The sequence below is a fragment of the Rhinolophus sinicus genome, chromosome 18, assembly GCF_057876585.1.
Source record: "Rhinolophus sinicus isolate RSI-liver-muscle chromosome 18, RSI-T2T, whole genome shotgun sequence".
In the NCBI taxonomy this organism is placed as follows: Eukaryota; Metazoa; Chordata; class Mammalia; order Chiroptera; family Rhinolophidae; genus Rhinolophus; species Rhinolophus sinicus.
Genome location: NC_142518.1, coordinates 23,435,555 through 23,452,031, shown reverse-complemented (window position 1 = coordinate 23,452,031; position 16,477 = coordinate 23,435,555). Strand labels below are relative to the sequence as shown.

The following is a 16,477-nucleotide window of genomic DNA, read 5'->3' as shown; positions in this document are numbered from 1 at the left end:
ATCAGCTGTGTTGAGAATAGATAGGGAAGAGAATATCTCCTCATGTGCCCCAGAACAGACTTTAGACAAGCTGTCATCAAAGATCAAAACTGACTATAGATGAGGATAAATCCAATAATCAGATCTGGTTTGGGGAATGAGTGTAATTATAGTTCTCAACACGCTGTCTTTGCATAGGCTGTGAATGAGACAGGCTCTTTCTTATTCCCAGACATGGGAATCTCTCCTCACACTTCAAGACCCAGGTGAACCATTATCTTCTCTGGGATGTCTCCTATGCCCTGCCTCAGAAATATCTTATCCTCCTATAAAATCCCATCAGAGTCCTGGGTTTATATGCTTGTTCCCTCTCATGGACTGTGAGATCCTCAAAGCAAGCTACATATCTATCTTTAATCCTAATGCCTAGTAGAGTTCCTGGAAGTTAGTAAACCCTCAACAAATACTTGTTAACTTGAAGCAAAAAAAAAAAAAAAAAAATTAAACAATCCCAAAATGAAAACAACCCAAATGCCCACCAACAGAGATACATTTATATGTGTATCCAATTCAATACTGAACAGCCAGGAGAATAAACAAATTAATCTATACACAACATGGATGATTGTAAACCATATGTTGAATGAGAAAGACAAGTCACCAAAGAGTATATACTGTGTGATTCCATATACATAATGTTTAATACAAGCAAAGTAATCAAAGTTGACAGGATACAGCTATAAAGGAGAAGGGCTAGGGGGCTCTGGACTTCTGATAATTTGGGGTGTACAAATACCTTCTGGTTATTTGGTGTGTCCAGTTTTTAAAACTATATTGCGCTATACAGTTACATGTGCACTTTCTTATATGTGTACTATACTTCAACTAAAAGCTTACCTACAAGACATATATATGGCTCCCAAAAGACAGCAAAACAAAAAAAATTGTAAATTATTTCAAGTGCAGATCATTTTGCTCAGCTGTATTACAATTCAATATGCAAGAATACATTTATGGTTAATTGAATAACATAGTATATGTGTTTCCATAATTAAAAACTTCCACTAGTACAACATATGTTAAGTATTTTCAATCAGTTTTTCCCTTTCCTCAAAAAGGATTGTGAGTCGTAATTTAGAAAACATTTTAACATGTAATAATTTTGTGTTTTTAATCCCCTTGTCTTTACTTCTACCCTACAATTTTTCATAAAGGTGCATTTTATTTTAAGCATTTTAAAACATGCCACTTCGTATTATATACTTGCTCTAGGGCAGTGGTTCTCAACCAGGGGCAGTCTTGCCCACCAAGGGAATATGGGGCAATGCCACAACATATTTTTGGTTGTCACAACCGGGGGGATGCTACTGGCGTTCAGTGGGAACAGGCTGGGGATACTGCTAAGCCTCTTACAATGCACAACACAACCCCTAAGCACTAAGAATGATTCAAACCTAAACATCAGCCGTGCTGAGGTTGTGAAACACTGCTCTAGTTTAATAAAATAATGTTGGAATTTTCAAATTAGAATTTTTTTTTCTTGACTGGGTGTAATCTCACATTTTAGAGATTTTGATATATTGAAATTGCTGTGCTCAACGTGAATGAATGTTCTTAAAAATTGTATTAACGGCTTTTAAATTGCTTCTATTCTTGAAAACTGTGTGCCATGATCTTTTTGTTTGTTTGTTTTGTTTTGTTTTTTAAAAAATAGAACGTTTGAGACATGTGTTATTTATAACAATTTTATTCTCGTTTCTCCAGGCTAGAAGAACAAAAGAATATCTTGTCAGAATTTCAAAGAGATTTAAATGAATTTGTTTTATGGTTGGAAGAAGTGGATAGCATTACTAGTATTCCACTTGAACCTGGAAATGAGCAGCAGCTAAAAGAAAAACTTGAACAAGTCAAGGTAATTTCATTTTCTAAAACCCCTCAGGACCCACTAGTATAAAGAGTAGAATCTGTTTTTTAATTTATTTAATCATTGATTCCCGGTCCGTTAGGTTGTTGATAGTTCTTTACTAGTTTTTCTTACAACTTTATTTTGTCTTAACCCAGCATTTTCCATATGTATATATTTTTAAAATACGTGTGTGTGCACACACACATATCTATATCTATATAGATGTAGATATAGATAGATAGATACACATATATATGTAAAATACATGGCAGTATTTTTACAACTGATTTGAAATTAATTTTAGACTTATTGGAGAAATCCACAGCTGCAAATTATTTTAAAAACTGGAGAGAATCTTTATAGAAATGAATCTCATTTCTTAGGGAAGATCTTAATTGCCAAATCAATCCCACTACTTCAGCCTCTAATTAAAAGTATTCAGTTTGTCTGAAACAGTATTTTGTTTTTTATTTTTTTGGGGGGTGGGAGGGGTTCATGGTGTTGGTTCACAGTCTTATACCCGTTGAACAGACATCCATTTTCTTCAAGTTGCTTTTCATGCCTTCCTACTGTCATGTCTGCTTCTCACTGATTACCTCACCTGGCTGACTGACATGCTCTAATTGTACAGTTGGATTAACCTTCATGGTTTTAGTTTTAGGAAAGAAACACTTTGGGACCTGTTTTATTTTAAATCTTGAAAGGAAGGTGAAAGGGAGAAGGAAATTCGCATTTAATCATCTTCTATCATGTACTAAGTATTAGATGTATTTACATCTGCTATTTTATTTAATCTTCATATCAAACTTTTCAAAACGGTTGCTATTATCCTTATTTTACAAGGTCACACAATCAAAGGGAAATGGAATTGCCCCTCTATCAATGATTCAGTTGGTTTGCACATGCAAATTACACTCCAATGTCAACCAGTTATTTCTCTGAAACAAGAAATTTGTACCAAAACAGAAGATAAAGTATAAAACTAAAAATATTTCAGAACCATATGATTTCTCTCACATGTGGGATGTAAAACTGAAAGCAACAAAGGAGCAAGACAAATGAAACAAAAACTCATAGACACAGACAACAGTTTAGTGGTCACCAGAAGGTAAAGGGAGAGGGGATGTGGTAGAAGAAGGAAAAGGGGGTCAAATATATGGTGATGGAAAGAGAACTGACTCTGGGTGGTGAGCACACAATGTGATATATTGATGATGTATTACAGAATTGTGCACTTGGAACCTATGTAATTTTACTAACTATTGTCACCCCAATAAATTTAATTGAAAATATATTGCTTAATTCAGTAAATAAATATTGAGTACCTACTATGTGTCAGAATTGCACTAGGTATTTGAGAATCAAAAATTAAAAGTTCATTTGAATATGGTTATGTCATGGAAAGAATTCAGTCTGTTCTTGAAAATTCACCTTTTTTAAAATGTATTCCATGTTATATATAGCAATATAATTGATAACCCATTCAAGAGATATGTTTAGTGGCATTCACTTATTAATAAATATGAATTGATTTTTTTCCCTAGGCAATCTAGATCAGCAGTATCCAATAGAACTTTCTGCGATGATGGAAATGTTCTACATTATGTAGTTCAGTAGCCATTTGCTGTATGTGCCTTTTGAGTACTTGAAAGGTAGCTAGTGTGACTGAGGAACTGAGTTTTTATTTTATTGAGCTTAATTTAAATTTAAATAGCCTCATGTGGCTAGTGGTACTGTATTGGACACTAAAACTGTAGAGGACAGAAATAAATAAAAGACAGTTATTAAAACCATGGTGGTTTTATAGATCTTGGGTAAAGCATTTATAATGTGATGCTGAATGAATAAGAGACATTCAAGCATGTGGAAAAGTCAAAATTAAGGGTTCTTGAATGAAACCATCCAAGTTTGAATCACAGCTCCATTGCTTGCTACGTTTTTGTCCTTGAATCTGGTACTTAACCTCTCTGTTGGTATTTAACATCTGTTTCCGTTTCCTTCTATATAAGATAAAGATAATAAGATCTACTAGATAGAATTATTGTATACACATGAACTGAGGTAATACATGTGAAGAGCTTAGCACAGTGCCTGGTATCTGATATGTTCTCAATGTTACTTATTTCTTAATATGATAATGCAATTTCTTATTCTGTAGTATGTTACAAGATGGAGGCTGAATATCAGAAAGGATGATGAATTTATCCAGACTGTTCAATTTCTGATAGAGATAGGTTTTCAGTTTCTTAACTCTGTTTTGGGTGTTGTTTTAAAGCTGATACCACATAATATCTTTCTCTTGAAAAAAAAATCTCAGAGGGATGAGATATCCCGGTCCTTTCTAGGATAAGTTTATCTACTTGAGAGTGGGTGTTTCAGTCTATCAGCTCTGTGTTCTGTAGAAAACTGTTGGTATTTGAGGTACCGGTGGGCTTTCGGTCAAGTTGCTTCGTTTTGATAGGTTAATCAATAGAGGCAAAGACAAGGCAGTTGGCATTGTGCTGTAATTCATTTTAAAAGTTGCTGCATTTGTCTCTTTCAGTTACTGGCAGAAGAGTTGCCCCTGCGCCAGGGAATTCTAAAACAATTAAATGAAACCGGGGGAACAGTGCTTGTAAGTGCTCCCATAAGCCCAGAAGAGCAAGATAAACTTGAAAATAAGCTCAAGCACACAAATCTTCAGTGGATAAAGGTTAGACATTAACCATCTCCCCTGTCACATGTGTTAAATGTTGCAAGAGTTTGTTTTCTCCCATGGGTGTTTTATTGGTGGGGGGCTTGTGTGTGGATTTATTTAAGCTGATCATTTGGATTTATGGTAAGGGGGTGGGGGATGGGAGATGAGGGTAAGGGGGATCAAACATATGGTGATGGAAGGAGAACTGACTCTGGGTGGTGAACACACAATGGGATTTATAGATGATGTAATACAGAATTGTACACCTGAATTCTATGTAATTTTACTAACGATTGTCACCCCGATAAATTTAAAAAATAAATTAAAAAAATAAAAAGTAAAATTGGAAAAAAAATGATTTATTGTGGATGGAGAGAATAGTGATGGTGGATGACGGTACGTTAATGACCAAATGCCAAAAATATACACCACTATTTTTTCACATGAATTATTCTAAAGAATTGGACTGGAAAAGGGGTGAAGTAATTAATTCAGTTTTCAGGTGTATGTTGGCAGTATTTAAGCAAGATGGAGGTGGTCCAGTTCAACAAGTATCATAAACCAAAATTGCTTAATGCATGCTAACCTTCTCCAAAAGCTTTTATTTATTTATTTATCTATATTTATCTATCTATCCATTTATTTACTTATTTACTTATTTACTTAATGTGTGAGTTTTTGTCTTTCTACCACAGATACTTTTTAAATCTAATATTTAAAAGTGTTTATCAAAGTGTAATGCATACTTGCACTTTAATACCGAGTGGCGCATATGAATTTATAATGAAAAGCAAAATCAATTAATCTATCATTTATCGGAAGACAATCCTTTTCCCACTGTATTGTTGTGGCAACTTGGTCAACAATCAAGTAAACATGTATGTATGAATCTGCTTCTGGATTCTCTACTCTCTTACATTTAATAATGTCTGTACAACTACAACCACACTGGCTTATTAACAGTGATTTTTAGCAGCTTTATTGAGATATAATTCAAATACTATACAATTCACCTATTTTAAAGTGTACAATTCAATGGTTTTGGTAGATTTGTTTTTAGTTGTGGTAAAATATATATAACATAAAATTTGTCGTTTTAATGATTTTTTTAGTGTACAATTCAGGGTCATTTATTACATTCACAGTGTGTAACCATCACCATCATCTACTTGATAATTTTTACGTCACCCCAAACAGAAATTCTATAACCATTAAGCAATAACTCCCCATCCCCTACTTCCCAACCTCCTCACACAAAGTTACTTCTAGTCTACTTTCTGTCTCTATGAATTTACCTATTCCAGACATTATGTACAAGTGGACTCATCCTATATTTGTCCCTTTGTGTCTAGATTATTTGACTCAGCATAATATTCTCAAGGCTTACCCATGTTCTAGCAGGTATTGGGACTTCATTCCTTTTTTATGATTGAATATTATTCCATTGTATGTATACAAACAATTGTTTTATTTTTTAAAATTGTGATCTGGTAATGTAAACCCTCTAACTTTATTCTTCTTAGTCCAGATTACGTTTGCTATTTTTGGTTCCTTGGTTACCAGATAAATGTTAGAACTAACTTGTCATTGTTTACTAAAGCCTGCCAGGATGTTGATTGGAATTCTGTTGAATTTATAGATCAGTTGACGTCTTTACAATATTGCCTCATTTAATCTGTGAAATTAATTCACATGTCCATTTACTTAGGTCTGCTTTAATGCCTTTTTTCTTTAGTAATAGTATGCAGTTTTCAGTCCAGAGGACCTGTACATGTTTCATTAGGTTGAATCCAAGATTTTTGAAATTTTGATCCTATTAAAAATGGGATTCATTTTAAATTTTATTTTTATTCCTGGTATATAAAAATACAATAGATTTTTGTGTAGTAAGCACATAACCAGTGTCTTTACTAAATTCTCTTATTAATATTAACAGTTTGTAGAACCGTTTGCACTTGTTTTATGTGCACAGTTATGTCATCAAATAGAGGTGGTTTCTCTCTTTTCAATCCTTATTTATGTATTTATTTATTTATTTATTTACATAGACCAGGACATCCAAAACAATTTTTTTTAAATTGGGGAATATTCGTGAACAGTATGTTTTTCCAGGGCCCATCAGCTCCAAGTCATTCTCCTTCAATCTAGTTGTGGAGGGCGCAGCTCAGCTCCAAGTTCAGTCACCGTTTTCAATCTTAGTTGCAGGGGGGTGCAGCCCACCATCCATTACGGGAATTGAACCCGCAACCTTGTTGTTAAGAGCTCGCGCTCTAACCAACTAAACCATCTGGCCACCCTCAAAACAAATGTTTAATAGAAGTGGTCTATAATGAGAAGCCTTGGCTCATTCTTGTCTTGGGAGTAATTTATCATTAAATATGATGTTGATTGTAGAACTTTTCGTAGGTCCTCTTCATCAGATTAAGAAATTTCTCCTTATTCCCAGTTTATGGAGTTTTTATTGTGAATACGTATTGAACATATTCAGGTGCTTTCTGTGCATTTATTAACACGATTATATGATTTTTCTCCTTTGTCGGAATGTCGTAAATTACAGCCTGTGGTTTTGGAACATGAAACTACTCAGGGATAACTGAAATAAATCCTATTGGTCATGATGTCTTGTACTTTTTATAGATTGCTGGATTGAATTTTCTAATATGTTGTTTAGGATTTTTATATTTTTGTTCATGACAGACAATGGTCTGTATTTTTTTTTCCTAATATCCTTTCAAGTGTTGATGGCAGTGTTAGACTAGTCTTATAAAACAAATGGAGAGGTACTCTCTTTTTCTTTTGAGGGATTAAGAAATTACTGAAGATTGGTATTATTTCTTCCTAAGATGTGTCAAAGAATTCAATTGGAAAGCCATCAGGGCATGGAGTTATCTTTTGTGGGAAAGTTTTTGATAATTGGTTCAATTTCTTAAACAGATGTAAGGGGTAGTTAGATTGTTCATCTTTTTTGTGTTTCAGCTTTTATAAGTTGTGTATTTCAAGGAATTTGTCTGTTTCCTTGTCATTTTCTCTTTTGGGGATGTAGACTTTCTTCATACATCTAGTAATGCTATATATATTTATGTGTAAGAATGAGAAACTAGAAAGATGGGGAGCGCTAATTACCTGGGCAGAGCTTGTTGACTGGTATGTTTTACACTATGTGCTAAGGCAGAGAGGTGACTCCCCTGCTGAAAGATACTATCAAATTCTAGAATTCACTGGTCTTTATTTTGAGGTATTGACACAACTAAGATTCTTTCCAGATGCTAAATTCAATTTCTTTAGATAAGGACCATACATTTTTTGTTTTGATTTATGCTTATTTTTGCTTGTAAGTACTTGCTAAAGGAAGACCATTCATTGTGTGGTAGTTTTGAGCTAGGGGCAAATTTTGAAGTACAAATGCTCAGTACCCCAATTTTAACCTGCTTCACAGCCCCAGCCATCATAGCATCTTTCATCCAAGTACTCTCCAGGTTGTGCCAAGGTCATATCCCCCGTACCTAAGGCTACTTCTCCTTTACTTTATATGTCCCCATATGTACTTTCCCCATATATGCTTTTGACCCTCCAGGGATGTTTTGAAACCTCTCTTTGACAACCCATTCAAGGGACATGTAGAGCAGCATTCACTTATTAATAAATGTGCGTTGATTTTTATTTTTTACTTAGGCAATCTAGATGAGCAGTATCCAATAGAACTTTCTTTGATGATAGAAATGTTCTTCATTATGTATTTCAGTAGCCGTTTGCTGTACGTGCCTTTTGAGTACTTGAAAGATAGTTCTCATCCACTTTTGACCAAAGTTCTGCCTTATTGAGCCTATTGATTACCGCTTAACTTTATCCTATCCAAAATAGAAGGTAGATTGTAATCCTTTAAACCAGGAGCAAAGCCACACCAAGAAGATACTGCAGAACTGTAATTTTCATGTAATATAAAATGGCTTCTTTCAAAAATGGCACAGTTGCCTCTAAAGAATTTCTTGTTATTCATCAACAGCCAACAAAATTGGAAGGTATGAAGAAGTTACAGTAAGAAAAGTTTCTCTGTGTAGATGATTTGCAAAGAAAATAACAGAGACATCATTTTGAATTGTGTCAGCTTATTTATTATATTTTTAAATTGATGATGCTAAAGTTCTTATAACAGATTATTTGCACGACTATTCAAATATTTATGAACTGAAATAGGTACCATTTTTGATATTAAAATTGAAATGTGTGTTTAAGTCTCTATAATTCAAGCAAGTAGATATTTGAAAAAAAAATCCCTTTTATTTTTACATATCAACATTTCCTTTCACTTATGGGAATAATCAGAGTAAAACATTTTAAGGTGAGTTTTTCCTACTGAAAAATGTAAAGTTTCTTCCTTTAATAATTTCAAAACAGCCATGTAAAGATACAGGCACTTGCATATGGAGGGAATCTGTTTCCCTACTAATTAAATTTTGTAGCCACATAACAGCACAAATAAAATCATTCCTTGTAGGAAAAGGACAAGGAGGAGAGATGTCCCAAAATGTTCTACAATATCTCAGTTCACCTTGGTGTTACAAAAGAGAACACAAAAATCATAATTGTAGGAAATGTGAAAGAACTGTCTAAAACACACAATAGCAGTTTTTTGAATAGTGAAACATGAGGCAAAGTTTTATCTGTTCTGCTACAACATAAAAAGCAAACATTTTCTGGTACAAAATTAAAACCAAAACTATGAATATCACCTTCTGTAGATTTATATTACTATATCACTCATAATATGTGTGTCCTATTCCAAAATTATAATTCGAAAGCTATGCTTTTGCCATCAATGTCTTGGAATTTGGAATCTTATTCATTATTCATATTAAAAATTATTTAATCACCTCTTCTCAATCTCTATGCCACCCTATCCCTGCTGGTTTAAATTTAGGAATAGAAAACAAATGGTCAGAAATGGCCAGATTTAGATCAGTACACAAGTCAGAAATAAGTCAGACAGAAAAAATCAAGAACCATATAATTTCACTCATGTGGGATATAAATTTGAAAGCAACAAACAAATATGACAAGCAAAGAAACAAAAATTTGTCGAACAGGCAACAGTTTAGTAGTTTACCAGAGGGTAAGCGGGGAGGAGGGATAGTAAAAGAGGGTAAAGGGGATCAAATATATGGTGATGGAAGGAGAACTGACTCTGGGTGGTGAACAAACAATGTAATATACAGATGATGTATTACAGAACTGTCCACTTGCCGCCCATATAATTTTATTAATGTCACCCCAATAAATTAAATTTAAAAAGATATTTTCCAATGCGAAAAAAAAAGTAAGGAAAGAGATGGGGGCCGGCCCGGTGGCTCAGGCAGTTAGAGCTCCATGCTCCTAACTCTGAAGGCTGCCGGTTCGATTCCCACATGGGCCAGTGGGCTCTCAACCCCAAGGTTGCCAGTTCAATTCCTCGAGTCCTGCAAGGGATGGTGGGCAGCGCCACCTGCAACTAAAATTGAACACGGCATCTTGAGCTGAGCTGCCACTGAGCTCCCGGATGGCTCAGTTGATTGGAGTGCATCCTCACAACCACAAGGTTGCCGGAACGGCAACTGGACCTGGAGCTAAGCTGCACCCTCCACAACTAAGACTGAAAGGACAACAACTTGACTTGGAAAAAAAAGGCCTGGAAGTACACACTGTTCCCCAATAAAGTCCTGTTCCCTTCCCCAGTAAAATCTTTTATTTTTTAGAAAGATAGATGGTCAAGGTGATCAAGAAATGCTCTTGATTGTCGTTAACCCTCAAATACTGAGTCCTTAGAAGAAAGGAGAAATAATGGGGATCCCTTCTCTGTATTCTCCAGCTTTCTCCTCCATTCAAAGGATAGAATGGGTGGTATAATTGTAACTAGTAGGTCATGGTTGCTGGGATACAAATATGCTAATTCCTTAATACATAGTGTGTACAAAAATGTCCTATCACAACCTCTGGTAGCCAGTGCCTTTCTCCATGGGTTATTCTAACATGCTGTATCCTACTTATTTACCCAACTTACCAATTACTTTGACACCTTTATGTTTTATTACTAAATAGAGAAAACAATGATTAGGGATAATATAGCTGTTCCTTTAAGAGAGCGGTGGACCCTATAATGAGTTCATTGCAAAACTGTGTTAACTTGCCTTGGGTAGCCTCTCTTTACAGTAGAGATGAGAAATGTCGCTTCAAAGCTGAATACAGGCCTTGGTTTAATTTATGGCTACCTCCAGATAAGGATCATAAAGTAATACCCTTATTTTTCTCCAACACGTATGTTGATCTTTAGAGTCTTTAACGATAATACTCATAAGATCCACACCTTGGGAAATTTACTAAAGTTGGCCTCTGTGTGTTTTGTCTCTCTCAAAGTGTCTCACTCTGTGATCTTCATACACATGTCTGACTGTGTTATTTTCCGTATTTATCACTCTTCTTATTTCTTTGTATGTTCTCTGAACTGCACGTGTGTGTGTGTGGGGGGAATTCTCCCTTGCTTCCTACCTCTCCCCATCACTATCACTCTCTTTTCCTTCTCTGTGATGTGTGTCTTTGCCTATGAATTGACATCTTTCTATGTCTGTCATGAATCTACTTTTCTATATGCATATGTGTCAGGTATTTTTCTTTCCGGGGACACACATTGTCTCCTACTCTCTCTCTTTCTCTGACTCTTTCTTTACCTTTTAATCCCTTTTTCATCTTTTCCTGTCCTTGTCACTTTGTGTCCCCATTCTCCATTCTTTTTTGCTCTTTTTGCACATTATGTTTAGGTATTTTTTCAGCTACCATTATTTAGAACTAAAATATATATTATCAGTCTTTATTTTTGAATTGTATACTTCCTGTACCTATTTTAAAAGATGGAATGTTTGTTTTGTAGACTCGGGATTATTCAGATGAAAAGAGCCTAATGAAGCTAAATTACTTTCACTTCTAGATTAGAACACTGAGTCCTGGAAAGGTTATGTGACTTATTTGAGAACACATTGTCCTCTATTTAAATATAAAAGTTATTCCAAAATAAATAGTTTTTTGAACTTTTTAGTGAAGCTCAAGTGATTTTTCTGTGGGCAATATGCTTGAAACAAAGAAAAACATGGTTTCCTGTTTCATTCCATTGCTCCTTTAAAGGTAAAATCTCAGATTATTTTTCATTATAAAACAAAAAACTATGAGAGTTTTTGCTTTGCTTTTTGCCCTTTTTGGAAAACTGGATACTATATTTTAAATTATTTTCCAGAACCTTCTATTGCTTAAATGGAATTTTGTGATTGTGTAACACAGGAAAACATGTTTATGTTGTTCCAGAATTAGTTATATGTCTATTTTTTATGTTGAGTAACTTTACAGGTAGTATTTATTATACATTCCTATTAGTCATAACAAATATATTTTCATTTTGTTGAATAATTTTTTGCATTACATTTTGTCATTTATTTGAAAATAGTAAATTACTATTTTAACTTGTTAATGCCTAGACAGTATAAAACAGTGCATGTAATGACTAAAACATTTTACGATTACAAGTAAGAAATTTTACTGGAAAGTGTATTTTAGTTAAGTGCATATTAATTTAAAAATCTAATCCAATTTACCTAAAAATAATAGGTTTGAAAATATGTATGTAGCAAAGCTTTAATTTAGCAATAATTTTCGTAATATTGATAAAGTACAGGGATTGTTTTCGAACTAAATCACAAAATATATATTATCAAAGTAAAAATATAGTGAAACTCGTAGTCCAGACCATTTGCTACAATATGCAAATGACCGTATCTAACTTTCCAGAAATCTGGTTTATTTTGTATGAACCTCTAATCATCTTCTAAGTATTCATCCAAGGACTAAAACACTTTAGATTTGTTCTTTTCCTTTGTGTCAGATAAGTAAACATGTGCCATGTAATGCCAGCTATTATTAGTCATTACTATAAACATAGAGAGTAAAAAAAGGGAAAATTATATCCAGCTAAAGCTTGACTTTTCTAATTTTTGCTCCAAAATAGATATTTGCTCCAATAGATTATTTTCCTATCAGAGAACATGAGTAATAGGTTGTTCTAGTAGTGATCATTCAATCCTGCCCTCAAAGTGAATTACTTTTTTTAACTAAAGAAAAGATTCTTTACAGGAAATATAAGAAAATGGTGTTTACTTATTTATTATTAAGGCATACAGCCTGATAATTCTTGGATATCCATCATCTTGGAAGTTTCTTTTATGTAGTTAATAATTACATCATAGCATTTATTCATTCATTAAATCATTCATCTAACAAACACCTAATAGTGACCACTATATGCCATATGCTGCTCTGAGCATGTCGTAATCAATTCCCACCTTTGCCTCATTAAAAGGGCATTCAGAAGTACATAGGGCTTGGCATTATACCTATTCATGCCTCTAATTTATAGTTGCTCAATAGTTTGAGGCTGAGAATTGAGGGCAAGAGTAGTAATTAAAAGTTTATGATGTAAGCATCCTTGACTTTGCCGCCTATAATTTCACATTGAGATGGGTATTATTACTACTAGGTTGTACATCATCATTATATCCATCTCAATTTGCTCTGATAGTCCTGGTTTGCCTGTTACTCCATCCTCATTTTTAATAGCTCCCTCTTTCACTCTCATGAGCAGCCCCCTTGAGAAGATTCAACATATATGTATATAAGCTCACCCCAATTATGAGAACCAACATCAGGCTCTTAGAGGTGGGCCTGGCCCAGTACTCGATAGGTATTAGTATCGTCACTGCTAATGTTCTTAGCACCAGTAGCAGCACCCCTACTCTCTTGATCCTTCAGTGAAGGTGAGAAGTTTGGACTGGTTGCCATTACTACCAAATGAATCACTCTTTAATGACCGTAACTTTATAATGATATGTGGTTTTTAACTTTCCGAACTGTTGAAATGTTAGGCAATGCCAAAAATGTGGATCAGACATTTTACAAACAAATAAAAAAGGAAAACAGGAGTTGTGAGGAGGCAATTTATTGTGGTGATTAATAGTGAGGTTTATGGATTATGGATTCCACCCATTATCAGCTGTGTGATCTGTTACCTACCCTGTCCATACTTCAGTTATAGCATCTGCAAAATTCAGGTAGTAGTAGAACACACTTTACAGGTTGTGGTGAAAATTCAATGAGATTGTGCATGGGAAATGCAAAACACAGTATCTTTCACATTGCTATTGGTCAACATGTTAGCTTTAATCACAAAATTAGGGGTGAGGTCAAAACAGAAAAACACAAAGACTGAGCACAAAATTCTTTCTGAGTCAACTTTTTTTGTTTCTTTTTTGTTGCTGAGTGCAGTTAACATGACATGTGCTCTCTTAACAAAATTTTAAGAGTGCAATACAGTTTTGTTAACTATAGGCACTATATTATATAGCAGATCTCCAGAAGTATTTCATCTTGCATGACCGAAACTCTAAACCCAGTGAACAACTCCCATTTCCTCCCCGCCCCCATCCTGGTCACCACCATTCTGCTCTCTGTTCATATGATTTTGACTATTTTAGGTATAAGCAGCATTAAGCAGTATTTGTCCTTTTGTGTCTGGCTTTCTTCACTTCATGGAATGTCCTCCAGGAACTTGCATATGGCAGGATTTTCTTCTTTTGTAAGGCTGAATCATATTCACAGTTGTAATCAAATAGTTATAAGTATGGCTTTTGGGGAGAAAGCAGAAATGTGTATCACCATTATGAGTCCAAGAGCTGCAAGAGAGAAGGTGAGTTACAGGCACCAAGACCAAAATGTCCTCAGTGGAAGGGATGGAGGGTTTTCAGCCAGTGCTCTTCCATTCCATTTCATTCCACGGATCCCATTATTCTCATTATCTACGACCAGTTAGCATTTGGGATAAAATGTGTTGAAAAACGGTGGATTTTTCAACTCGCGTTGGCTTTGAAGTCCAAATTGTCCATCATTGTTTTCAAACACCAACATTTTCATATTTTAAGACTGAGCATAATTGACAATGACCCTTTTAACCCTGAGCATCTTTGCAATCAGTCTACTCACCTGACTATAACTCAGAACTCCAGAGTATAAATGAACCTCCACGCTGCTTCCCCACCCCCTTCCCCTACCTCCATTCTTGATGTTGGTTCCCCCATTTTGGTGGAGTGATGAGAAACTATTTGTAGAAAGTTTCATTGGAGCCAGATAATGTTCTATTAGGAAATTTTAAGCTCATACTAGATAATTTCTTCAATGCTCTTTTTAAAAATATGAGCAAACAAAAATCTAGCACGCCTTGTAAGGTATTTTTTTTAAATTTATTTTTTAAATTTATTGGGGTGACAATTTGTAGTAAAATTACATAGATTTCAGGTGTACAATTCTGTACTACATCATCTATAAATCCCATAAGGTATTGATGCTGTGCAACAACTCATTTCCACATCAAAACTTTACTCTTCATATATATATGAAGAGTAAAGTTTTGATGTGGAAATGTATATATATATACACACACACACACATACACACATATATCTATACATATATCTGTATATGTATTTCATATATATACATATATATGTATACATGCATATACTTATCTGTATATGTGCATACATACATATATGGGGTGCCAAAAAAATGTATACAAGTGGACACTTTGGTCAATGTTGCTCGAGCAGTAGTGCTGATGGTAACCACTTTGAGCACCTCTTGTAATTGCAGAAGTCAAACGTGACTCATATTCATCTTTTGTTATCGGTATATATTGAGTATTACAATTTTAATAGTTTTTTTCTTTCTTAAAATGTGTATACATTTTTTGGCACCCTCTGTATATACATATAGCTATACATATATACTGTATATCCTGACAATGTACACTAAGTATGAAAAATTGTCATTTATGCTGTGGCCCAGACTGTATTAAAAAGGTAAACTAATTTCCAATTAAAAAAACGGATGTGACTATTCTTGGCAAACTTTCTTCCCTGTTCACAATGAATTTAAAATGAAGAAAAGTATAAGGATGATTAAAAAGGAGAAAATTTTCATAACTCTGACCTTTAGTGTAACATTTTTGAAGTAAGTCGTTTGTTAACGATGTTTGCCCTATAGCAAGGAATTTTAGAAAGGAGAAGAAATGATGTAATAAAAAGAGGTTTTGCTAACATGAAGAGCTGTTCATTTTGTTTCTGCAGCTCCTTGGCTTTGGAATGACTAGATTATGTCGTATCCACCCTGAGACCAGAGGGGTCGCCTTTCTTTGTAATAATTTAATAATCTTGAAATGGCATTAAATGGAGGCTTTCAGATACCAACTCCTTAACCTAAGGTTGAATATCAAATGAAGATTAAAGCTGTATGTAAGAGCACAGATTGTAAATTCTAACCCAGCTTCATTTATTACATCGTGTGTAAAGCCAATATGTAATACAAAGATAAAATAACAGTGCTGTTTTCATAAAAGGTCAGAATCATACCCAAAATGAACTTTTCTGTCAAGTCTTTATGCTTATACTGTAAAATCGGTGAGTTTATTTATGGACTTAAAAGAATTCAATACTAAATCCTGACTACTATATGCATGTCATCTGACCCCTAGTGCTTCAAATCCTAGCAAAGGAACACTGAATGCTGGGTTGGTTGATGTATTCCGTTTTTTGTTGTAGACCACCTGCCAGGGCTTATAACAGATCTGTAATGGGTTTCTTACCTTTTATTGTGTAGAAAATGGATTGATAGATTAGGCCTGGGGCCAGCGAACTGTGGAACCCTGGTTTGCGGGAAAGAGTTTATCACCCTTTGATGTTATTTCTGTCTTGTGTCAGCCAAGAAGGATGAGCTAGATTATTAGAGAGTAAGCTGGGTGCCAAAATCAGCATTCCCCTCATTTATCCATCTTATAGTTCAGGGCAAGGCCC

At 34.5% G+C, this 16,477-nt stretch overlaps 1 protein-coding gene across 8 annotated transcripts in view; it reads left to right on the top strand.

Moving 5' to 3' along the window:
* Window positions 1–16,477, top strand: part of DMD (dystrophin) — a 2,122,179-nt gene that overhangs the window by 1,339,654 nt on the left and 766,048 nt on the right. For all 8 annotated transcript variants that reach the window (XM_074323910.2, XM_074323908.2, XM_074323912.2 and 5 more), the window contains 2 exons: window positions 1,744–1,891; window positions 4,428–4,577. In XM_074323910.2, the coding sequence (XP_074180011.2) occupies window positions 1,744–1,891; window positions 4,428–4,577 (298 nt within the window). The remainder of the gene's footprint in view (window positions 1–1,743; window positions 1,892–4,427; window positions 4,578–16,477) is intronic.